The sequence below is a fragment of the Eubalaena glacialis genome, chromosome 19, assembly GCF_028564815.1.
Source record: "Eubalaena glacialis isolate mEubGla1 chromosome 19, mEubGla1.1.hap2.+ XY, whole genome shotgun sequence".
In the NCBI taxonomy this organism is placed as follows: Eukaryota; Metazoa; Chordata; class Mammalia; order Artiodactyla; family Balaenidae; genus Eubalaena; species Eubalaena glacialis.
Window position 1 is genome coordinate 63,856,394 of NC_083734.1, and position 25,473 is coordinate 63,881,866.

Genomic DNA, 25,473 nt, shown 5'->3' on the forward strand with positions numbered 1-25,473 from the left:
TACAGGTTGAAAAGATGTGCTCTCTGGGGTGTATAACCACCCAAACAGTAATACTTGCCCGCATATGCTGGGGGGAGGGCAGGGTTGGGCAGGGAGTTAAGCCATAGTTATCTCCCTCAACTAAGAAGAATTATATCTGACTCTCAATATTTGGAGTCCCAAACCACCTCACCAGCCAAGATGTTTTTGTCTGTTTTTAGTAATATGTGTACAAACATGTTACTTAAGGTCACCAGGAAGTTTCCTTGAGACCTCTGCTTACTGGAAGATCTACATGTTAATACCTGGGCCAAAGAAAAGCTCACAGCAATGGGTAGAGCAGTGCTCTGCATGGGGATACATTTTAACTAACTTAACAATGTAGCACTGCGTAATACTAATATAACACAGCTTCAAATTGTTAATAAAATTACTTTCACACATTCAGATAACTTTCAATTTCTTGGTGACAAAACTACTTAAATTAACCAGAGACTATCCTTTTTTTAGGGCACACAAAAACTGCAGTAACTAACTTAGAGTTGTCCAGAATGGGCTTGCTTAGGAACCTGAGACTTTTAGAACTGTACATGATGGAGAACAGCTTATGACACTATGTGTGCAGACCCTCAGAGCAGGCTCTGGCTTTGTTACCTAACTCCATTACAAAACAAAAATTGCAACAAATTAAAAAATGACAAAAAGTACCTGCATAAGGAGAAAACATTTCTCTACCATTGGCCCATCAAAAGCATTTTTTATGGTTAGCCTGTTATAACCCTATATTTTTTAATGTTTTATTTTGCCATAATTTTAGATGTATAGAAAAGTTGTAAGGATATATAAAGAATTCCAAGATACTCTTTACCCAGATGCCTCAAGTGTTTACATTTTAGTAAATTTGCTTTATTCTTCTTTCTTTCTCTATTTTCTTTTCCTGAACCATTTATTAGTTAACTGCAGACATGCCCTAAATACTTCAGAATGTATTTCCTTAAAACAAGGAATTCTCTTACATAACCATAGCACAATTATCTGAATCAGAAAATTAACATTGATACAATACAATAATCAACACCTGAGATTCACCAAATACCCAATAATGTCCTTTATAACAAACAACAACAACAAAACCAATACCGATCACAGCATTCAGTTGTCATATCTCCTTAAAAAGGGAATATTCCTGAGTCTTTGTATTTCATGACATTGACATTTTTGAAGAATACAGGCCATTTTGTAGAACATCCTCAATTTGGGTTAGTCTAATGTTTCCTGAGGCTTAGACTAAAGTTAGGTAATTCAGGGCCGGAATACCACAGACATGCTGCTGAGTTCTTCTCCCTGTATCACATCACACTGCCAACTCGTTCCACTAATGCCAGTAAACTCTGACCATTTGGTTAAGGGGGTGCGTGCCACCCATCAGAGAGCACAGCCAGATTTGTGTACTGTAAAGTTACTACTTCACTTTAAGTAATTTATAACTATCTTCTGGGGAAATCATCTAGATTATGTTAACATCATATTATGACTTAAATTTTCACGCATTAGTTTTAGCATGCACTGATGATGCATTCCTGCAATCTTAAAAGACCTTTTGAATACCCAAGAAGTTGCTTTACTCAAGAAAATGCATTAAATAAACTGAAAATGTTTTAAAAACCAAAACTTACATCTGCCTGCTTTATTTACTGCAATCACTGCTTTAAAAAATCAAAGAAACACTGTAAATAACTGATTAGATCTCATACATTGTGCTAAAAAATTCTATCATGCATTTCTGCGAAATCCTATTATCACTGCATGTTTTGTATGTTCTCTTAATACCCCTGAAAACCTCTGGTTCAACTTTAGTTTTGTCATGCTAAACTAATACAAGTAACTTGGTAAATAAAATTCACAGGTATTAATGGGGTTTTCCTTCCTGTTTAAAAAAAAATTGGTTTTGGGAGGAGAAAGTATCAATTACATCAGACCTTCTCATTTTGAGTCTTTCTAGATAATACCAATATTATTTTTTACTGAGGCTGCTGGTTCCACTGAAATCAGTGGGCCTGTGATGATACTCAATTAAAGATATGCTGCAGTGAAAATATGTTGACGACCCCCCCCAAACAGTAGATGATCCATGGTCTCCCAGGTATTCCATGTTTTTGTCTTTGGTGACTGAACATCATTCGTTGAAGGCCCAGGGCCTCCGTAATACATCTCTACCAAATGTCAACCTGCCACTTCGCTTCTGGCAGCAGAGTCAAAATGGAGAATCTTTCTCTACATCAAGCATAGAAAAATGAAAGCATGAGTTTGGATTTGCTCAGAAATAGTTAAACTCTGGGGACGGAAGGAAGCATGAAGTTTCTTCTGTCCCTTTCCTTGGGGCCTCAGCAGAACAATATTTTTCAGCACATAAACACAGACAAAGAAGTGCTTGCTGCTTCTGTGACTTCTGAAATAAAAACAAGTGAAACAGAGAGTCTTTTCTCTCTCCTAAGGAGTAGAACTAAAATCCTGGAAATAGAGTAATAATCTAGAACCTCAGTGTAATAGAGTTAGCTATACAGTGAAACTCCGTCAAAGGCAGCTCCACCTCCAACCTCGCCTAAGGAGTTTTTGTTACTGAAAAAGCTTGTTAAAACACACACACGCACACACACACACACACCACACACACACATACCACACTATCATATAAAAGTATGGTCCAAGAAATTGACATTCTGATGAGATCCAACATAGGAAAACAGGATAAATCTATTTTGATGAATGTCTCCGACGTAGAGTGTCAACAATAAAACAGACTTTTAAAAAATGTCAACAAGGTCTCCCTCCAGCTTTCACACACATCAAATCTCTACCGTGTACATTTAGTATACACGTCAAGACTGGTTCACAGTTCAGCAAACGCAGACTTCGAGCCTAAAAGGAAAGGGGTCCTCTAACACCAGCTTAGGGAGAAGTTTCTGCTTGTTTTCCCAATTTAATATGTGCCTCTGTGGGGTGTGAGTGAAGCTCGTTGAGGCGGGATCAGTTGGGAGATCACAGAAGCATATAAACAGCATTGACTACTTTAAGTGAAACCATTTTAACAGACAGCTGGTTTAGGACCTAGACAATGGAACACCAAGAAGAAGGCTCATCTTCATCCTCACAGTAAGGCATGCGTCTGCTCACTGGGAGGAAGGTAGGTCTGCTGTGAGAGCGACAAAGACAGCAGGGGTTTGAAGAAATCAGTGTGTTCATCAGGAGTAAGGATGGGAGGCCTGTTACAGAGATGGGCAGGAGGGGGAGAGAAAGCATATCAAATATATTATTTAAATAAATGAATCGATGGTGAAGCAAGTTGAGGTTTTAACCTAAGAAACAACAACAACAACAACAACAACAAAATACAATATCAAATAGAAAACGATGTTTACATTAATCCTGCCAATGCAAATAAATCCCTTAAGGTGGCAGGAATGCTTGTACAGGAAAAAAAGTAAAAGAATAAACAGCACGAACTTCATGTCAACTTTAAAAACCTAGTGAAATTGATAAACAAGTTGTCAAAACTTGACATATTTGGAGCAGATTTATTCTTCTGATATACTAGCCTCCCTTAATGTTCTCCTCTAATGAGCATAATGAAAATATCACAATTATTTTTAATACTCTGTTGACTTTCTGATTGAGGGTTTTTTCAAGAATAATTTTTTATAATTAACAAAAATGAAGGAAAAAATAGGAATTGTTAAACTTTCACATTCTTACACAACAATAGTGTCAGAAGGTTTGCTGTGAGAGGATGAAATGCCATCAGTTTCAAATGCCCAATTACACATTAACCTATACCATCTTTGAAAAGAAATCAATCAAAAGAAAAAGTCTGCTTTCTTTCCGACGGTGACGACCTCCCCACGAGAACACGCCTCTCGCAAAGGATCTCCTTCATCCCTCTCCAGAAGAGGAGAAGAGGAAACACAAGAAGCGCCTGGTGCAGAGCCCCAGTTCCTATTTCATGGATGTGAAATGCCCAGGATGCTATAAAATCACCACCGTCTTTAGCCATGCACAAACAGTAGTTTTGTGTGTTGGCTGCTCTACCGTCCTCTGCCAGCCTACAGGAGGAAAAGAAGGGTGCTCCTTCAGACGGAAGCAGCACTAAAAGCCCCTGGAATCAAGATGAATGGGAAACCATCCCAATAAACACATTTTGGATAAAAAATAAATAAAAAAAAAAGAAGAAGTCTGCCTCTGTTGCCACTGTTTTAGAAGGCATCTTGTGAATTGTGGTTCATCTCCACCTTTCTAAAATATCACTGGGTCTTAAAAGTTAATTGAAACTTACTATGGATAAAGACCACCCAGTAAAACAAAAAATACAGGGTGAACTTACACAGGGATCACACTTCAATGGCATGCCAAAAGAAATACAGAGAATTGAGCACAGTTTTCTTTGTTTACTTTTCAAATAATTTTAACTCTTCGTGTTCCATGCAAAAATAAAGTGGGCAAAGAGAATACTTTTGACTTTGGTTCATTAAAATCTGAAAGGTTTTTAGGAACAAAATGTTTTCGTTAGGAGTCTTTCTTGGTTTACAAACCAACAATCGGAGACTTGTCCTCATTAATTTAGAAAGACAGAAAGAGAGAATGAAAGGAAAGAAAGGAAGGAAGGAAGGAAGAAAGGGAGGGAGGGAAGAAGGAAGGAAGGAAGGAAGGGAGGAAGGAACAGGTAGATAGGTTACCTATAACTAACAAAAACTCCTAATTTTCCATTTAAATCAAAACAGTAACCTTGAAAATACATCACTCTTTTTTCCAAGTACAAAGTAAAATGCCAAACCTAATTTGTCACCTTAAAGAATACATTCATGAATGTACAAAGTATCTCCTTCAACCAGAAGTAAAGTGTCCTCTAAATACAGACTGTCAACACGACTTTGGCAGCAAATTACCAAGAATCAAAACTAATAAAAAAAATATGAACACCTACATTATCAACATGCTGTAATATTAATCATTACTTTCAACCACCAAGTTCCACTGCTTGTCATTAAAAAAAAAAAAAGTGTTAGCTAATGCAGTTCAAGAAATTTCCAGTAGGTGAGGGAGCCTTAGTTAAAAATTAACCTGTGCCAAAGAAAACACTACAAATTTGATGTTTCATAAACAACTGTGTCAAACAGCAATCCAAAATTAATAGTGAAATAAAATAAAAAATTATTTTGCTTCAATTAGCAGCTTGGCTACTGGTGAACAAATTACGAAGATGTAATTTAAGCTCAGCAGCTAAGCAGGCCTGTTTGCAGAACTGAATTAGGAAAGTTGCATAGGAATATCATATTCAGTGTGCTGTTCAGTTACATCACAGCCCTGAATAAAAAGAGAATGTGTACCAAAAGCAGTTAGCTTCAGAATGCATCTTTTGTGTCTCAAAGAAATAAAATCTCTCATATTATTCAAACACCAAGATAAAAACTGAATCATTCTAACAATATCATGCAATATTTCTCTTTCTAGCAGTAATAAAAGATATTTCACTCATATGATAACTACATTTACATCTATATTAGTAGATACAACTGGCTTTGTCAACTCAATGGGGTAATAATAGTAATAATAATAAAATAATAAAAGCAGCTAATTTATTAAGCACTTAATGTATGCTAGTCACTGTTCTAAGCATTTTCCATGTATGAATTCATTTAATTTTCACAACCGAGCTTCCAGGTAGGTGCTGCCATTACATCAATTAGTTTCCAAATGCTTACATATTTTAATAACTAAGACCAAATCATTCTTGCTCAACAACTGTATAAACAATTCACCAACATCCAGACACTCCTTCATTCCTCTCAGCAATATAAGACACAAGAACACAGATACTCCTTCATTCCTCTCAGCAATATAAGACACAAGAACAGACTATCCGTGTAGTCATACAAATTCGATAAATGCATCACTACTAATACGTTCGTTTTTAATGCTGTTCAAACATTCACATGGAAACCGCTCTAGCGTAAACATCCCCAAACAAATGGCTGTATATTATCCAGGAGGCAGCAGTTGGACCGCCAGACTGGGAAAGTACTAGGCCATCTGGCTCCGGCAATCTCTCCAAAACCATCAGCTTTGTTTTCACCCCCAGACTCCAAACAACACATTTTCCACTGTGATGAGTTTACATTTTCCCAAACACAGGTCCTGATCATGCATAAAAATTCCAAACTTCTTCATTCCTCTATGTGCAAGGAAATTCAAATCACCTGCATTTTTGACATGTTACCAAAGAAGAGAGACAGCTGCTAAAATATGGCTCCTAACTATAAACTTGCCGTGTCATTTTTTGTTTGTTTGTTTCCCCAAGTATATGAAAGAACCTCTCTGCTGGCCTAGTTGAATTCCTTAGGAACTTACTGATACACTAAAAATGTGCTTATCTACCAATGAAGAACCATGAACAGAAAGGGCTGTTAATCAAATCTACGTAGCTGTGGCAGGATATGATGAAACAATCAATAGGAAAAAATGCACTTGCATCAATAACTTAAAGTACCAGGAACATCAAAACAAATATATAAAGATTAGCTGGAAAGAGAACTATGACAGCAGTTTTGATTATTGTACCTTAGACTTCCCACTGTGCTGGGACTTTTTAGGGGTCTCCTCACAATATCACCTACCTTCAAATCCACACATACAAGGATTATGTGACTTATTATTTTTCCCTTTCCAAAAAAGAGCTTTGGTTTGGGGGCAGGGAATGTTTTGTTTTTGATAACTTTATGGAATTTGGTACTCTCGTTGAATTGTAAAAATGTCCCTTTTTTCAAAGCAAGATGGTAAGAGGGCAGATAAGTTAAAGGTTTTTTTTAAAAAAAAAACTATTTAAAGATAACTCACTGAAGCAATCACAGAATGTAATTGTATCTCAAATACTACAGGAAAATCTGAACTGAGGCACATTAAAACTCAGACCTCTCCCACTGAGTTCATTTGAGTTTCTGCAGTAGGTACTGTTTCCGGATGCAACAGCTATAAACTTCTGGATCCTACAGGCCTTTCTGCATGCTCACTAATGGAATACCAAAAACAGCAATGACAAAAAGCAAAAAAACCCCTATTTTTAGTCCAGCTAAACTTGGTTTTGAAAAACCCTTCCCAAAAGCAAGCTTCTTATTTTCTAGTTGGTGGACAAATATTTTAAATATAATTATATCTTTAGTGTTTTATAAGAAAAGCATAGGGATAAGAGGGCTCAGATCCTTACACATTCACTTCTAATAATGCTTTTCCTTTCCTGGTAGAGTCCAAAATTAAGAGTCATTACCCCAAAAAGTGTAATGAGACACTTTGAAAAGGTGTGAAATACTGTGTCCTACCAATACATCTTGGTTGATTGAGTACATTTCTGTTTGATCTCAATGCTGCTAACTCCACCCAAGATCACATTCTATGAAAATATAAAGTGCACAGCTAGTTTTGAATTTTGCTTGCCAAAGATTCCCTTCAAGTTTTAACCCCAACTTGTGAGTCAAAGATATGACATCACATGCATAAAGCTGCATCTCTGATGTGAAAAATGTTATGATAAATAAGCAGCTAAGAGGAGACACTTGAACTATGCTTAGATATTCCCACTGAAATTTATGATGTTATTAGAACTCATCAATCACTGAAATTATTCCATTCTGCACTCTAAATATCAAAATCCTGAGTCAATCTACCTGGAAGAATTTCACAGGGGGAAAAAAAAAGTAACCGCTTAATCGGTCACCTTATGTCAAGACTTACTTCTGATTGAAGGGGTCACTGCACACTTAACTAAAATCAAAAATTTAAGAAATTTAAAAATCAGACTTGGCATTTAATTATCACAGAATAATTTCAAGCTAGATGAGAATCCACTGTTTTACTCATCAAAGCTAAAACATAATAATTATGTCACAGCTAAGGAAAGTCACGCTCTTCACGCTGATCTGCTTTTTGAAGACTATTGTATTAGCTGTGTACACAAGAAGCTAACCTACTTCCCAAACTCTTACAGCACATAATCAAGGAACAAGCAACCGGATAACGGGCAGGGATTACCTTTCAAAGTAAAAGCTACAGAGAAGGCATTAGACAACTATTATGAAAGCAAACAGGTATGCCTGGAAAAATCTTTTTTCTTGATATTTTTAGACTAAATTCAGATACTTACTAAGCCTTTTTTTCAGGTCACTCCCCACCAAAATATATAATTGCCTACATTTATAATTTTAACTTTCAGTGAGATGTCACAGTATGGCAAGTAACTCTCTTATACCTGCTATTACTACACTGTATCTTATTCTGGTCCCATCCCCACCACGATAGAATTTATGAAACCAAGCAAAGAATGTCTTAAGCTATAGTTTTTCTTAAGCTCTATGACCTTGTTAGTAAAATGATATTAGATGTATTGCTTTATAAAAATCAAGATTATTCTTCCTCCTTAGAAGAGTGTGTCAAGTCAGTTCATTTCATAATGGGAAGATCAATTCTTGCGGCGCTTTTTGTTTACGGGGCCTAAAATAAAGTTTTGAGAGAAGTTATCACTTCAAACGTGTCCTAAGTTTGTGCTCCTTACAACTGTTCACTTCATAGAGTTGCCGATAATTTAATATTTAAGTGGCCAATGTTTCACAAGCAGACAGGTGTTACATACTGGTTTGTGGGGAGTTTTTATTCTTTAAAAAATAAACTCTAATAAGCACATAAAGAATATGTATTAGAAATCATACTTTCCCTCTCCCCCTCCCATCTTTTCTTTCCTCTGATGGGAATGGCAGGAAAAGATATCCAGGGTATCAAAGACAACTTTTTAAAAACAAAACTCCACTTAAGACATTTTTGTTTTGATATCATTTGTTTTAAAAGTTACTGAAATCAGGCTTTTGCATTTTTTTGCTTGGCAGGAAAAAAATTTAACAAAATACAGAGCGTCCAAATCAAAGGGAATTATCCTATGTGATGATCAAAACCAGTATAGTAATAATAATAAAAAACAATAATAATACCGAGAGTAAAAGTATAAATGTGCGTTTACTCTGAACAATCAACTAAGGAATAAAACATATCTTCAAGAAAGTCAAATATTTTAGGCTAACAACTTGAAATAGATTTCAAGAGATATGTATTTATCATTTAAAAAAATACATGTCATACCCTCATGTTTTTCACTTGGTTCACAATGAAATATGAAGGTAATAATTACAATTAGCTGTTATTAAATTGGTTCTTGCTGAGTAGATTTTAAAACTCCCAACAGGTTATTAACGTGCATTTTGTACAACATATTTAAGCCATGGATATCTAAAAACAATTTTTAAATATGCATGTATACTCTAATTTGAAACCTTCCAAGCCAGTATCTATGAAAACTACGTCCCTTATTTTAAAGGGAATCTTTTAAAACCGCCATCAAGCAAACCAGTCTTAACCCTCTCACTGAATTGGTGGTTAGTACACAATGGGTAACTTTTCTCTTTGTTCTGATTTCTGTCCCCCACCCAATAAAACTGTCTTCTTTTTTGTTACTAAATCCTCCAACTACCTAACCAGATATTTAATTCCTAAACTTTTTCTTAAAATTAAAAAATGTTCCTGCGCCTCGTAACAATGTCAGACCTCTTTTCTGACTCGGCTCATAATTGTGTCTTTTAAACCATAACTCAACCTTAATGTATACTGCTCGGCACCCGCGTGCTGGGAGCCTAAGAAAATGCCGTCTATGTACCTTTAAGACCACAAGCGGGCTCACGCTGCCTGGCTTCTTGCCAAACTTGGAGGCAAAAGCAGGGGGATTTTTGCAAGGTATCTTCTAACAATTGTCGCTCCGTCTTCCAGCACTACCACCACCACCATCTCTTCTTTAAAAAATGTGTCGAGTGGGTCAAGCGCGCTCTCAGACCACCGCACCGTTCCCGGGGAAGCTGCCTTTGCCCCTCACCCGCTTCCTCTACCTCTGCCCCCCGGGCGAGGCCCTGTCGGTTTGGGTTTCACAGTTCAGCCCGGTCTGCACCAGGGTCTCTGGGCACCTTTGCGCCCCCTGGGGCCCCCCGGCCGGGTCAAAGGAAGTTCAGCCCATACTCTGCCCGCGCAGCACCCCGTAGTCTCAAATCGCAAGGTCTGAAGTTCCTTTGTAAAGTAGGATCCGCCGAGCCACCTCCCCCGCGCGGCGCGTCCACGTGCTTTGGGGCGCTTGCAAGGCTGCGCTGAGCGCGCGGTCCGCCCTGGCATTGAGAGTTCGAGCCCCAGCCCTCCCGCTAAGGAGTAGCCGGCATCTTGACTCTCCCAAATTCCCCGCGGCGCGAACTTAAGAAACTTACTTGTTTTGTCATGGAGTCAAAGAGGCGAACGTAGAAATCCCGCTGCGTCCTCATTCCTGGGGGAGGGGAGGGGAGGGGCGGGGAACGAAGGAGAATTAAGTGAGAGCGGATCTGCATGAAACAAACACACAAAAAATGGGGCTCCGAGGCCGATGGAAGGCCGACTGTCCCAGAGAAGCACAGCCAGGACCCCCTTCCCCAGTTCCCGGACGAGGGCCTCTGGCCCAGCGCGAGCATTGGAAGGCAGCCCCGCCCCCAAGCACAGCAGCTGGGAATCGGGCGTACCCCGCCCCCACCCACCCCCGGGTTCTCTCCCTTCCCACGGCTGGAGTCCCTCCGCGTGCTCTCCGGGAGCCACCAAGGCCCTGACCGCTCTAGCCCGCTGAACGCAAGGGACCTGGGCGTGAAGCCTATGCTAAGCGGAGGAACCCGGCCTTAGGACGGGGAAGAAGAAAGAAAGCGGCCCAGCGGGGCCAAGGCGCCACACCTGGGCCCAGGTACGCGCTCGCTGATGCGGCCGCCCTCGAGCCACTCAGGTGAAACCTCTCCGGGCGGAACTTAGGAGACGCCGATTTACCCCGAGGATGGCGGACGACTGAGCTTGGCTCCGGGTCCTCGTCCACCGGAAGCTCCCCGCGCCCCCCACCCTCACCCGGAGCCTCGGGGTGCCGGCGCAGCCCCGACGGGAGCCTCACCACTGCTGTGGAGGAGCTGGAGCCGGTGGTGAATCCCGTTATCGGTCTTTTCGCTGCTGGCGTCCTGGGTCGCAGCAGGACGCACAGACACAAGAGACGCGGGAGGGAGGTCGGCGTGAGCTAGTGGACCGACTTCGAGGCAACTTTCCCCACGCGGGGACCCCTGGCCTGGGAGCCGGACAGGCCCGGAGCAGCAGGAATTGCGGCCAGCTGGGATCCCTCTGCCGCCCTCCGACCCTGACTGCTCCAACTTTCCAAAAAAGTCCGTGGGGCGCGCACGGGCGATCCCGTTCCTGGGGCCTGGGGGCTCGAGCCCGCGCCAGCAGAGGCAGGAGCCGCGCGTGGTCGCGCGGTCGAGGGCGGGTTCGTCCCGGCGCCCTTGACTCTGGAGTGCGAAGCCGGGCTCGCCTCTCTCCATCCTTCGGGACTCAGCACGAACTTTTCTGCAGCAGAACCTCAGGAGCTAAGAGCCCGTGTTCGCCCGGAACGGGAAGCGGCTTGGGGGACCCCCGCGCGGGGGCGTGTTACGGATGCTTTGCACTCGCGGGGGAGCGCGCCTCCCGAGGCGCCTGGGCCTGCTCCCCGGCCGGGGGCGAGGGGCAGCGGCGCTGCGCCCACTTACTTCTTCCTTCTCCACGAACCCCACCAAGGCTGTCCCCTCGATCTCCGCGGGCTGGCCCTGTCTGTCGTAGAGGGCCAGGACGAAGCGGAAGAAGGTGGATTTCCGCAGATTGGAAGCGGCTGCTTCTCAAAGTGAGCCCGGGCCAAACCCACCCCGCTGCGGCCAAAGACGCAGAGTTAGACGGCTCAGCGGGACCACAACCGCGACGCCTTGTCACCCCTTACACACGCGCGTACCCTCCAACACCCGCCTCCTCTCCCCCAAAACGCCCCGTGGGCCCCCTACACGCCCCCTCAGGCGCCCCGGGCCCAGCCGGCGACGGGACATGCGCGCTCTCGCCTGGCCAGTCCTCCCCGCCGAGGACCTGCGCGCCCCCCGAGCCCGACGAAGAGGTGTGAAAGTTTTGCTTGGGTTTTGCGCAAGAGACAAAACGCTGTACGCGTTTACTCCGACCTGAAGCGCGGTGCGTGGGGAGGAAGAAAAGTAGCGGTGGATGAGGTGACGCGCGATCGTGGAACAAAGCCGGTCGTTTACAACGTAGACAGAGGGTGGGCATGGGAGTTGGTTCTCGCCACCCCCTCGAATCTCCCGTGGGCAGGTGAGAATGGATGGGGAAAATGCTCAGCTCCTCGCTGCAGCAGCCATCCTCCGGGAAACCTCATGCGCTCCCCCCCGCCCCCGGCCAGCCGCGGGTGCCCGGCCTCGGGGAGCCGTCTGTCCCTCCCGCCCCCAAATAAAGCATGTGGAGAGAAAGGATCTGCGGGTGGAACTCAGAGCAGTCAGGAGTGGTCGCTGGGGGAAAGGGAATTGGGGATTTTTTTAAAAAGACCTGTCCTGACAAAGTTTCGCTGTTCTGCAGACATCCTCACACTCTTTCCAGAAATCCTATGGATAAGGGCTGACGGTTGAGCGCGCCCTCCCGGGGTCTGGAGCCTGGGGCGCCAGGGGCGCAGGGCGGCCACTGACAGCCCGACCTGCCCAACACAAGGGCGCGCGCACACACACGCACACACACACACTTTCGTTTCTAGCCCAGTTACCCAACTCACTCTCACTACCAACCACTCCCATCCTTAGTATCATCGGGGATGGGAACAGTGTTGTGGACACTTGTCCCCAGCCCGGAGAAGATGAGGGTGATGTAATTAGTCATCTTCATTCTTCCCCTTCCGCCCTCTCTGGGCCGGAGAGAGCATGGAGCCACCAGATCTCCCATTCCCCCAAGCCCAGCTGGTGGCCTAAAAAAAGGGGGGGGCACCATTTCTCACTTGGGACCAGGAGTCCCCAGAAAGGGTACCAAGGGTGCCCAGGAAAGTTCCCCCAGGTCAATCTCCGAAAGCAGTGCCTCTAGGCCATACAGCCTAGCATCCAGGAGCTGAGAGCGGCAGAGGGGCTAGAAGGGGCCATGGTCATAGACGGTGGGGAAGACTTTCAGGAGACATCAGAATTAAAGTTAGGAGTTGCTGTTCTTCGGGTGGACCAAGAAAAACTGAAAGCTAAAGGGAGAGGGAGGGAGAACCAGAGACGAGAAATAAGAGATGATTCTAGGGGGACATGGAAAGAGAAAAGGGGAGAAAAAGGAGGTAAGAGAAGGAAAAAGAGGAAAGAGGAAGAAAGTGAAGAAAGAAGAGGAAGGAAAGAAGGAAGAGGGAAGGAGAAGAAAGGGGGAAAGGAAGTAAAGAAAGGAGGAAGAAAGGAAGGAAGAAAAGAAAGGGAAGAAGAAAGAGAAAAGGAAGGAGAAGGAAAGTTTTTTAAAGGGGGAAAAGGAAAGAAGAAAGGAGGAAGGAAAGGAAGAACGAAGGAGAGAAAGGAAGTAGGAAGGAAAGAAATAGAGAAGAAACGGCAAGGAAAAGAAAGAAATGAAAGAAAGAAAGGAAAGAACAAAAAAATAGGAAAGGAAAGGAAAAGGAAGGAAAGAAAGAAAAGACAGGAGGCCTGAAAAGAAACAGCAATCACAGAAAAACACAGATCTCCAACATCATACTGGTGAGACGCCTCTTCAGGCTTAAAACAAAATGGAAACAGTCACAGACCAGGCAGGGAAAAGTGCCGGTAAAGCGCGGGCTCCTCGCAGGCAGCTTCCGGCTCTGCGGCCGCAGGCAACCAAGGCAGAGCGGCCGGGGAGCGCGGAGCCCCGGAGACGAGCAGAGCCGAGCGGCAGACGCACGAGCGCGGCCCCGCCCCGGGGCGGCGGCTTCCGCTACCACCTCCGGGCTCTGCTGCTCGTGGCTTGCCTCCCCGGCCGCGGTCCCCGAGCGGTACTCACCTCTGTGCCGCCGTGTTGGCGTCCAGCACCCCGGAGCCCTGCATCCACGTCCGCACCGCGTTCCTGCCGCTGCCCAGCGGCTCTTCCTGCATGCTGCTTCCACTCCGTTGGATGCTTTCCTGAATCCCAAACATGAAAACAACCTTTTCTTGTGGAAAATCTCCTCCCCCTTGAAAATTTGAAAAAAAAGAAAAGAAAAAGGAAAGAAAAACGCCAGCCAGAGATTTTTTTTTTGAGTCGTTGAACTCGCGCTAGAAGATCAAGGCGGGCTGGAAAGCAAATTTTTAAAAAATGTAAACCTTCGCTCAAAACTGAGCGATAACCCGAAGGAAAAGGAAAAGGAGAGAAAAAAGGAAGGGAAAATCCAACAAAAAGACCAAAATTTAAAAAACAGAGATGTATGCTTGGCTGTTGGAGGTTGTTTGGTTGGTTAATTTTTGGTTTGGGTGCTCTTTTTTTTTCTTTTTCTTTTTGTAATGATCACAGGCCGGTGGAAGACAGGAGGGGCTGGAGTTTCCTTTTGTAGAGGTAGCGCTCACTTGAAGAAGCAGGAAGAAAAAAAAAAAACCCTGATGGCAATTTAAGAAACAATAGACTCAACTCGCGCTGCCGGCTTTGCTACTTCAAGTGTCATTTTCCACTACCAGGCAAGTTTTTCCTCTCTCTTTTTTTGTTTTTTCCTCCTTCTCTCCCAACCAAAGATGTTTCTTTCCTTTCAGTGCGTATAGATGAGGAGGACGCTGGTTGCCCTAGACAGATACACCAGAGAGGGAGAGTGGGGTGGGGGGAAGGGGGAAGGGGGTAGGGAAAGACAGAGAGGAAAGGAGAGGAGAGGAGAGGGAGAGAGAGAGGTGGACCCTGCTGAATGGAGATTCTGTTTTCTCCTTGCTAAAACGGAAGTGATTTGCAGGCTTTCCCTGTGGAATCCAGTTTGACTCTCCCCAGAGCTAAACACAAGCACACTAACCCCGCGCGTCAAGGGCCCGCCCCTTCATTTGCATAACGCCATCCTTCCGCCTCGCCGCAACCAATCGCGGCGCAGGAGCCTGCTGGCTCTCAGCGCAGGGCCCTGCTCCCTCATTAACATCCCTCACCGGCTGGCGCAGGGGAGCCGGCCAAAGTTCCTCGCAAAGTGGCGCGCGAAGGATCGCTTAGTGCCCGTGTCCGAGCTGGAGAGGAGCGGGGCTGAGCTGGGCAGAGCCGGGCAGGAGAAGGGAGACAGGAGGAAGGGGAGGAGCATATTCTTCTCAGGGATTTGAGCTGGGGTCTGCATCCCGGCCGCTGCAGTCCGTTAAGCATCCTCGCCGAGCCCTGAGCGCGCTCGAGGCGCACAGGCTGCGCCCTCCCGGGGTCGTGTCCTGCTCCGCTGTTCTGGGACGTCGGGGGCAAAAGTGGAGGAGACGGGAGAGCCCGGGCAGAAGAAGCAGGACGCGCATGCCAGGCGCCCACCTCTTCGCTTGAGGAGGGGTGGTGGGTTGGAAAAATGGGTGTGTGAGATCGGCGCTGGGAGCTCGCGGACGGCACTGCCTCCACGCTGGCAGGGACGGGTGGACCCTGGGCCCCGGCAAGCAAGGCGCCGTGGATCCCCAGGGAGTGGGGGACCCGGGCTCTGCCCCTAGTCAAGCCACTGAAACCTCTCGTTCCGCCGCTAGCCTGGAGACCGCCGGCGTTAGGCACTGTCCTCACATGCTCACTTCTCTGGAGCATCCCGCGGGATAGGTAAACCACCGTTTACCTAACGAATACTCGCACTGGAGCTGTGCCAGGCTGCGTTTTAAAATTTGCTCGGATTCAATCCCCACCCCCTCATCCCCGCCCCCAAACAGTTTTTTCCTTAGAGTAACTACGAAAGCAAAAACAACGTCTCTGATTAGTTATCTGGTGTAGAGTTTCTCTCTTCCTCATTCTTTCTGTTAAAATGGGGGGCTTGAACAAACCTTCCCCCCAACTTCGGCCTCTGCCACCTGTCAAGAAAGAGAGAGATCGGGGAAGGAGGGAATGAAGGGAGGGAGAGAGGAAAGAAGGGAGGAAGGAAGGGAAGACGAAATGATCTCCTTCCTCAGACCTTTCAACATATATGCTTGTGGCTGGCAAAGGAAATAGCTAGATGTTTCTGGGTAACGTGCCCCATCATTTTTTAGCAGGCTGTAACCTCTAATAAGCACATGGTGAACTTCTGTTTCATTGCGCTCAAAGGAACTCCCTGACTGCAGCCAAGTCTGCTAAGGGCTCCTTCGGGGAAATTGTCTGCCAGAAATCCAGGTCCCCTTTCTGCCGGCCTTTCTTGGCCCTTTGATTTAGGGAGCTCGTGGGGTCAGTGATGGAAAAGTACACATGCCCATGTTGAATGGAATGGAGACAGGCAGAAGTTAAACTTAGTACTCTTGGCAGAGAAGGAAAGTGGGAGCCACTTCCAGATTCGTAACCTAGTTGAAAGACTGTGTTTCAGGCCTGAGGATACATGGCCACTGTCTTCAACACTGCTTTATCTCTTGTGCACAAAGCCTGCCCAGTCTCATACCATTTAATTTGGACCACTTCATGTGCTGAGCTCTTCCTCCCTGGTACCAGAATTAATGCCATTTCCTCCAAGATGCTCTCGAAGAGATCTGTTTGATCCATCAGGATCCCCACGCCACCCACCAGAGTTCCTGGCACACAGTATATGTTCATGAGAGGTACGTTGGTGGAAACACTGGAAGGACTATAGGTTTGTGAAGAGGGGAAAGGGGAAGCCGGACACTCTCCATCTCTATAGAACTTAAGTGCACAGTTGAATCTTGGCCTGCTGAAAATTTCCCAAAGCTCCAAGTTTAAGCTCCAAGGCCCAAAGGGTCCCCAGAGCCAATCCCTTCCCCTTCCTGGACCATCCCCTGCCTTCTCTGAGGGGACCCTTCAGAGAAGGGGGACCAGGAAGCAGAGGCCACCCTCCTATCAGAGTCCCAGGGAGCACCGGCATAAGACCGAGACCTCCCTCTCTTTAATTGCCTGAGCCTCCGTTTCACTCTCCAGTAAACAGTGTTAGGACTCCCAAGTTGAGTCTGGTGAGGTACATACCCCAGTGATGGGGCATCAGGTCACTGCCAAAGGTGACAGAGAAAGGAGAGACACAGCCACTCTGAGGACCAGCATCAGTGAGAGTAACACAACAGATGGATTTCTAGGGGGTCAAGCAAATCTAGAAGCACTCTGCAAATGATGTGTTTGTGGAGGGGCCTGAATCTGCATGATCCAAAAGAGAAACTGGCCCAGAGAAAGAAGCTTCAGCAGCCCAATTCCTGCCCCAGAGCCAGTAATCTCCAGGAACTAAATAAGAGGAAGGCAACCTCCACATCCACCAGGCCATGGGAAGAAAAACAAAAGGGGGCAGGTATCTTTTGCTACGACCAAGTCCATTTGGCTATGCAGAGGCAGCAGATGCTTCACCTGGGATGGTGAGTGTACTTTATCTTAATCAAGCAGAGTGTATTCGTAGTTTTTCTTCTGGGCATCCTTGTGCTTTCAACCTTGCTCTCTTACCCAGTAAGAAATGTTTAAGTAGGAAGGAAGCTAAAGAGAAGGTGGAAAAGCGACGAAGAGGGTGATAGAAAACTGGGAACAACACCCAGGCCAGCAGAATGGTACCTTTTTGTGGATTTCCTCTGGTGAATAATGAACTAGCACTGGCAGTTTTAAACTTCGAAAAATCCCTTAAACGCTTTTCAGTCTTCCCTCATGTAAGGTTTGCACCACCTGCAGAAAGCAAAACATGTGTGTACAGGGGTGACTGCAAAGTATGTACTGAGACTGTCTTCATCCTTTTTACATTATAGTCACATCCTCTGTGGAGAGACAAACTTGTATGTATAGCATTGCCCAGGCTTTATAGCATATCTGTGATATGACTTTAGGGTAACTTATAACGGGAATCACTTATAAGGTAAACCCTGCTTATCGGCTTAATCAAATGGGGGAAGGAGGAATTTTGTTAGAAATGCAGATTTCCAGGCCTTGTCCAGACCTGCAGAATTAGGGAGGAAGAAAGTGAGGGGTAACGAACACGTGCATGAGGAAAACATACAGCAGAATGAGCTTAGATGTGGGAGGAGCAATTGGAAAGGCTTGATATTTCCCCTGAAGTGAAGACTCCCTCGGGGCTTCTCAGAGTTTCTTCCAGCTGGTGGTGGGCGCGGTTTAGCGTCCACCCACTTCCTCTCAGTTGCTCGCAACAGTAGACAAGGCTGCCCAGCCCTCGGGGTCTCCCCGCGCTGGGGGCAACTCAGGCCCTGTGAGCCAGCCCTTCTCCCCACCCCGGCCTTTGAAACCCTCTCACTCTTGGCTATCCCGACCCTCTTAAGGCACAAAGAGATCAATTCCGGCTCCTGACGAGCGTCAGTCGCCGCGGTGACTTCCCGGGAGAGCAAATGGAAACACACCCGCCCCCCAAAAGAGCGGAGACAAGACAGACACTGCCCAGCTAAGACTAGGGGGACGTCCCAGGGAAAGAGGGCATCTTCTCCGCTAGTCCGCCCCCAGGAGGCCAGACTTGGGACCTGTCATTTAGAAAATTCCCTCGTTTCGGTCCCCCTTGTGAAGACACGCTCCCAGAAGGGCCGCCTGTCGGGGAAATGCCCCCTGCCTTTTGCCGCTAGCCAGAGACCGGAGTGAAACCGGAGGAGAGATGCCTCCTCCAAAGCTGGGAAGAAGGGAAAAGGGAAAGATGGGGCGAGGAAGGCCAAAGGCGCAAAGTCCTGCCGCACGCGGCCGGCTCCGAAGGCGTCCCTCTGCGGCCTGGAGTCACGGGCAGGTTGGACAGAGGCCAAGGCACTGCCCCAGAGAGGAGAGGGATGGGTGGGTGGAGGGTGGTGGCCCGGGGCCCTGGGAAAGAGAGGACCTGAGCGGGGCGCAGCTCCGCAGCGGCCCCTGAGCAGCACCCAGACGCCGGCGGGGGTGGTCAAACAACGGATCCCGGTCGCCCGCGGCAAAACCCTGCCCCTGCCCTCCTAATACCTCTACCCGCTGCCCTCGAGGAATGCGCAGGAGCAGGAGGCCACGGTTCCACCGGAGATCCGTCTGTCCTCCCTCCTTGCTCTCTCCGGCAAGCGGCAAAGGGAAGGCGGCATTTCCCTGGACCATGAACCTTGATTCCGACCCGCAGCGCTGCAGAGAAGCCCCGGTTTGCTCGCCCAGCCTGGCTGATACTTCCAGACCCTGGGAGCGTGCCTCTTCCCACAGCACGGACAGGGAAACTGAGGCCTAGAGAGGGACAAAGTCACCCACAGAGAGCTAGGAGGTAGAAATCAGGCAAATAACACCGCTGGGGCTCTGGCTTGGGAGCGCTTAGTCTGCCTGGGACGAGGGCTTGAGGCCAGGGGTTCGAAAGAACCTTTCCCGGATCGAGCCTGCAGACTCTCGGGTTTCCTCTGGGGTGGTCCCCAGATAAGAATAGATCCCATTTGTTGAAGGTTTTATGGGCATAAACTCACTGAATTCCCACAACAGACAAACAAGGCACGTAAGATCACCCCTATTTTACAGGTGAGAAAACTGACGCTCTGTGATTAAAATGAAACTTGTCCACAGCCGCATCGCTAATAAACTCGCCGAGCCGAAATTTCTCCAGAGCCTATGTGTGCTCTGAACCTTGGATCCAAACCACTCACCCAGCTTCGGCGCTTATCTCCCGCATTCGCCTTGGTGCTTGCCCCCCATGGCTCGAAGGTTCCATTAGCTCTCGGGCCTGTAGGTATCCTGGATGACAAAGGAGCGTGGGCGCAAGTTGTCCCCCCGAAGGCAGGCAGCAGAGAGTAGAGAGGAGGGTAAACGGTTCTGAAAAGCCATAATACGCGGACTGTATGCGCATTCCAGCGTCGGATACAGATGCCCGCGTCTCTCGGGGCCGCCAGCGGCAGGGCGCGCTAGGGTTGTGCCAGCTCCAGCCCTGGCTCTGCCACATTTGTTATGTGACCTCCAGTCAGCCGCTCCTCCCCAGCCCTAGCTGAAGTTTTAGAGCTCCAGGCGCACGCAACGTCGCCTAATTGAAATAGACGAAATAAAAGACTGCGGGGATGCCTGGGACGCCCACCAGAGGGCAGAAATCCGGACACCTGCGGATGCGCTTTAATGGAGGAAGGCCACATGGCCTTGGAATGACCATAGCTAAACGCTGAAGTTACTCTGTGCAGAGAGAACACAGTTAGGGGCACTGCCAGAAAGGTCCCAGTCCAAGGCTGCCCCAGGGCGCGACCTTACCCCTCCCCTGACCCTTCCCCACAGTCCTCCAGCCCGCGGGATTGGAGTCTGACCAGGCTGCTTGATTCTGGAGCCTGAATGGCCCTCGCTCCCCGCACGGAAGGAGACTCCAGGGTGGGAGAACAGGGTTGCCGGGCTGTTTGGAAATTAGCATCCCTTCAGAAGTGCAGATCCGAAAGAAGGAAATTGAGGCCTCCTAGGATTTGGAGCGGAAGGGAAGGAGGAGAAGGCCTGTTTGCTTAGAGGAAAGTAGAAGGGAGGAGGAGTTTAGCAGACAAGCTCGAGATGTCCCAGTCACAAAACGTTCTCGAGTGTGTTTTCTTTAAGGTGCCATTCACTGGGTGTTTACGCACCGCTCCGCGCTTGGAGGTCTTTGCTGGATGTGTGTGATGTGAGTGTGCAAATATGTTTGTACAAACGAAGAGTGGTTGCAGATTGTGGGTCTGTGGAATACGAGTGTGTGGCAGTGAGTGACATCGCGCACTTGGGTGCATGTGTGCGCGTGTGCTTGATGATTGTTGCACACAAAAGTGAGTACACGAGTGCATGTGTATAGTGTGTGCATGTGTCACGTGTAGACATTCCTCGTTTATGTGAGTGGGTGTGCATGTAATGTGTGTGCAAAAGCATGGTACACGTGTCTGAGCCTGAGCTCCTATGTGATTCGTGTGTCCATATGTGCATGTGAAACCCAGCGAAGTAGTCCCTCAGAGATCTCAGGTCCAGTCAGAGGAAAGGTGCAGGCAGGCTGCGGACTGAGCGGCCCACGGCAGGCGTGGAAACTGTGGCTCCTTTGGCCTGCAGGTAGCAGGAGGTCGCCCACGGGGCGCAGGAGCCGCCCAGAGGCTACAGGTTAGCGCCCAGCTCGGCTCCAGGCGGGCGAGGCAGGTTCCGCCGGGGTCCACAAAGTATCCGGAATGCGCGCGCACTGATCCCTGCTGGACAGTTCCGCGCTCTAAATTGTTCCTCGCGGACAGTTTCTGATTATTGATGCCATGTGTCCTAGAAGAGACTGCTTCGGGTTATCTGCGTATTTACTATCTTTATCACCGTCATTATTTGGTGGCTGTAAGAAGATGGTGCGAAGCCCACCAAGACCGCCGTGCCCCGCCTCCCCGAGGCTGCCCTGGGCGCGCAGTGACCCGCGGGTGCCCGAATCTTCCCTTTACGTGGAGCCACAGCGCCACCTCGCGACCACCCTGCCTCCCTCCCGTCACTGCCGCCCAAGGCAGAGCCCTTCCTGGTCCAGACCACCCAAGTTCCCACTACTGGCTTTCCATTCGCTTTTCATTCCTCTTGCCCTCACTAGAACGTTCCACTTCGCCAGAGCCTAGAGGTTCCTCCAAACACACCTTTGCCGCCGCACCTTTGTACAGGAGCGGAACGCCTACATCCTTCTCCACCTGGAGAGGCTCGTCTCCTCTTGCCATCACCGGCTCAAGCTCACCTCCTCCGCGAAAACTTTCCAAACCCATAGGATAGGCAGTCACTCGCGCCTTTTCCTGATTCGCCTAATGCTCATATCATATTGGACAGGAAATATCCTTTAAATGTCTCCCCGTCCTCCCTAATCAGGGAGCTCCTCGACAATGTCTGTGGTTGCTTATACCAACGACAATGACAAAAATAACAATAAAAGCTAATGTTTACTGAGCGCATACCATGGAGCATCTTATGCAATGTACTGTTCTAAGCACTTGACTTTCATTATCTCATTTAATTTACCAGGAAAACCATGAAGTGAAGCATCAACATAATTTCCCAGCTTTCAGCTGAAGCTAGAGTTCCTGTCCAAGGCTGCACTGAAGATCCCAAACCAAGTTTGCTGGTCTGATGCCAGAACCCACTTTTCTTAACCTCTGTGCCTTGCAGATTTATTCAGCTCTATGTCCACAGGCTTTAAGACAGGACCAGGCACAGAGTGGGCATTCATATATTTATGAATAAAGGAACCACTGCCAATTTAAATTCTTTCCTCTCCAGGACAGCTGGATTAGAAAAACAGTGCAATTATCAGATACCTTGGTTGAAATGTTACCACGATGATTTATCCCAAAAGAGGATTCCACTGTTAACTAGATAGGTGACCTTGGTCAAGTCATTTCATCCTCAGTTTCCTTGTTTGTAAAAGTAGGTTTGCTGTGAGGAATAAGTGAGGCGAAAATGTAAAGTATTTGGTACAGCCCCTGGTACTGTAGTCCATAGTCAATAAAAGTTTGCTATTTATATAATCAGGAATGATAGTTTAGAAAACTAAAGCACAAAACACAAAATCGACTTACGCCTATTCACAGAGAATTCATGGTACCTCTGTATAAAATCACCTCACTATTATATCTTCATTTTAATCTTGAACATAAAATACATAATAAAATATGTTTGGTTTATTGTGGTTGGAGTGTTAATGTTAACCCTGCACTGTTATACAATTTTAAGGGGTGGGGGGGGGGAGATATAACTAAACAGCAGATCAGCAGACTTTGACTCTCACCCTTTCCTTTTGCTTTGTAGGTTTTTACCAAGAAGGATTTAAAGAAAGACTATAAAAGTGCTTATTATTCTGGAAAGTACAAAACTCTGTTTTTTAATTTTGGGAACGTTCTGGGCTAGTTTTTCCCCCGACTTGAAACACTTTGTTGCTAGTAATACACTAAAAGTTTAAAAATACATATCTAAGGAAATAATTGTACCCAAATAAAAGAAACAAATGAAGCTTGTTTAAACATATTCCAGACCTCCAGACATTTCCCAAAAAGGCTAAGTTTTAAAGGCTCAGGGTGTCTTTGTAGAGTGACCCATTAAACAATTACTCTTATTAGCAATTTAAGTGAATATGAACTTTTCTATCTGATCAGGCTCTAACATTTTTACTGTCAAATTATTTTAGAAAGACTCTATTGATTGGTATAATTATGTCATAAAGAAGTGATTTCTCCTTAAAGAAATGAGTCTAATAAAATCCACAAAAGGCATAAATGTGTCTCCCCATTAAGCTGGCCCACAATGAATTTCTAGAAACTTCATCCCAGCCCCACATTTAGTTTAGTTTATTTGTACCTGCTTCCTATTCTATGCAATACTAATGTATGAAGATGGAGAAATGGATTCAGGAAATTTTACCTGCGTAAAATTAATGTGTTAAGAGATTTTGTTGTATAGCTGACAGATATTTTATTACCCCTGATTGGGGATTTGATTCATGCTGATGGTGTGAGACTCTGGCCTTTTGACAGTTGGGTCAGGTGGCGGGCGGCGGTGGATCCTGTTCTGTTTATTTTCTTCTTTTTTTATTCCTAGTATGGTAGCCATTAGAGATGCTCACCAAAATTAGGATTTTTCTTCTTCCAGGTGCATAGTAAGATGAAAGTATTCTGATCCTTCTGCATTTAGATGTGACCTTGTAATCTGCTTTGACAAATGAGGAATTAGCAGTAGTAGTGTGTGTTATTTATAGGCAGAAGCTGTAAGAGCCAGTGTGCAATTCACCAAATCCCCTTCCCTGTGTCACAGCTGCTGGCCACCCCCAGATGGAGTTTCGCTCCACCTGCCACTCTTTGCAAAGATAATGTGGAGTGAAGAGCTCTCCAACCCACAGTGGACTTTTAACATGAATGGGAAATAATCTTTTGTTACTGTATGTCCCAGAAATTTTTTACTGCAGCAAAATCGAGCCTCTCCTGACTAATATGCCTAGGAAGGTAGCTTATCTTTCTTTTTCTTTTTGTGGACAATGTGGCAATTCTTCTCCTAGGATGAAAAGTACACTTCCACATCTAATTAAATAGAATAATCAGATAATGAAATTATTCAATGAGAAATTGGTATCTTATTTTCTTACTCAATTCATACATTTCCTGTGGATCAAAACATCATTTTGAAAATTCTGAAATGGGGAAACAATTGAATTTTAGATATGCAGAAAAGGAATCTCAAAATCATTGCTAGACCTTCACAAGAATTTCCAGTGGGCCCTTTGTCCACTTGCAGGTACACAATGTAGGGAATTTCATAGGCTCTGATTAGAAGAGATTTTTATTAGCAATTGTATGAGGGAACAGAGAAACATTTCTTCCTCCATTGTGTTCATCTCTATAATTTCAGGTTGGGGAAAGGGAAAAAATACTTGACTTATCAACTTGTGTCTAAGGAACATGATCTAGGGCAAATCAATTAACTTTTCCAGACCTTACTTTCTTCATCTGGAAAATAAGAGTGTTGGGCAAGACCATCTTAGGATGCCATCCAGTTCTACTAAATTAGAACTCCAAGATACTTGGGTGATTTCAGTTTTAGGAATCAATGCTACAGTAGTACAAGAATCTTCCTGTGTTTCTATCTTCAGCACTATTTTGTGAGACATTTGTAGTTTTTTTCATACTGAACCCCAACTTAAAGCTACTGCTCCTTAAGAAAATAGATAGTGCTTCTTTTCTTCAACCTCACATTTTTTAATGTAGGAATCTGCTAGAAAATTGGACCATATAGATTTGGGGCCATGTAAAATGCTTTTTCATTTTCTAGCCAAGAGGAACGTTCTGCGTTTTCATTGGAGAGCTATTCCCTTCAGGTTTCATGAGCAGATCACCGAAGGAAATATTTCTCGTGAATTTTTGTGAGAAAATACTGATCGTGTAACAAGTGCTGTAGGGTGAAATCATTACTATCTGTTCTTTATCCTCAGTGTGGGATGACTGATTACCAGAAGCAATGCTATTACCTGCCTTTGGATAATAGTTTACAACTGAGAAGGAGGTTTCACATGAGTTATTGTCTTGACTCCTCTCAACAAACCATGCAAGTGACATTTCTCCCCCATTTCACAAGGGAGGAGCTGAGGTTGAGATGTGCCCTTGCCCCGTGGCTAGTAAGCGGCCAGGCCTGGCTGTAACCCAAGAGCCACAGCTGCCCAGGAAATTAAGAAAACTGTCTGCAACTCTACCAGGGAACAGAAAGTGTTGAAACCAGGGCACAGGGTACTACTTTACAGAAAGATGAAGGACGCTTTCTGTTACACACATTATTGCTGTGAGCTGATCCCTGGTTTCTTTCTCCTCTGGGTACCCCCCCAAATTACAGTCCTCTGCTTGTAGTTAGGTGTGGTCATCTGACCTACTTGAGCCAGAGCATTTATTTAGAAGTGAGAGGACCCAGAGCAGTCACTCCCCTCAACCAGAGGCATTACCAAGGGTAGATCCACCAGTTGGGGTCCTGCCGTCCATGATCACAGTGAGCAGAGGTCTTTGCCAATACCCGATAGACTTAATGTAAGCAAGTGATTTAAGCCACTGGGGATTTGGGGTTTGCTTGTTATTGCAGCTTAGATTAGCCTGTCCTGACTGGTAC

The 25,473-nt window shown here is 46.1% G+C and overlaps 1 protein-coding gene and 1 long non-coding RNA gene across 2 annotated transcripts in view; one reads left to right on the forward strand and one right to left on the reverse strand.

Moving 5' to 3' along the window:
- Nucleotides 1–10,532, reverse strand: part of LOC133079526 (uncharacterized) — a 28,193-nt gene extending 17,661 nt beyond the window's left edge. The window contains exon 1 of the long non-coding RNA XR_009698226.1: nucleotides 10,317–10,532. This is a non-coding gene — a long non-coding RNA (uncharacterized LOC133079526). The remainder of the gene's footprint in view (nucleotides 1–10,316) is intronic.
- Nucleotides 3,872–4,190, forward strand: LOC133079636 (small ribosomal subunit protein eS27-like; the record flags this gene model as incomplete). Its single annotated transcript, XM_061175218.1, has 1 exon — nucleotides 3,872–4,190. A coding segment is annotated over one exon (255 nt), but the record flags the coding sequence as incomplete, so codon positions are not given.
- Nucleotides 10,533–25,473: the final 14,941 nt, after the last annotated feature.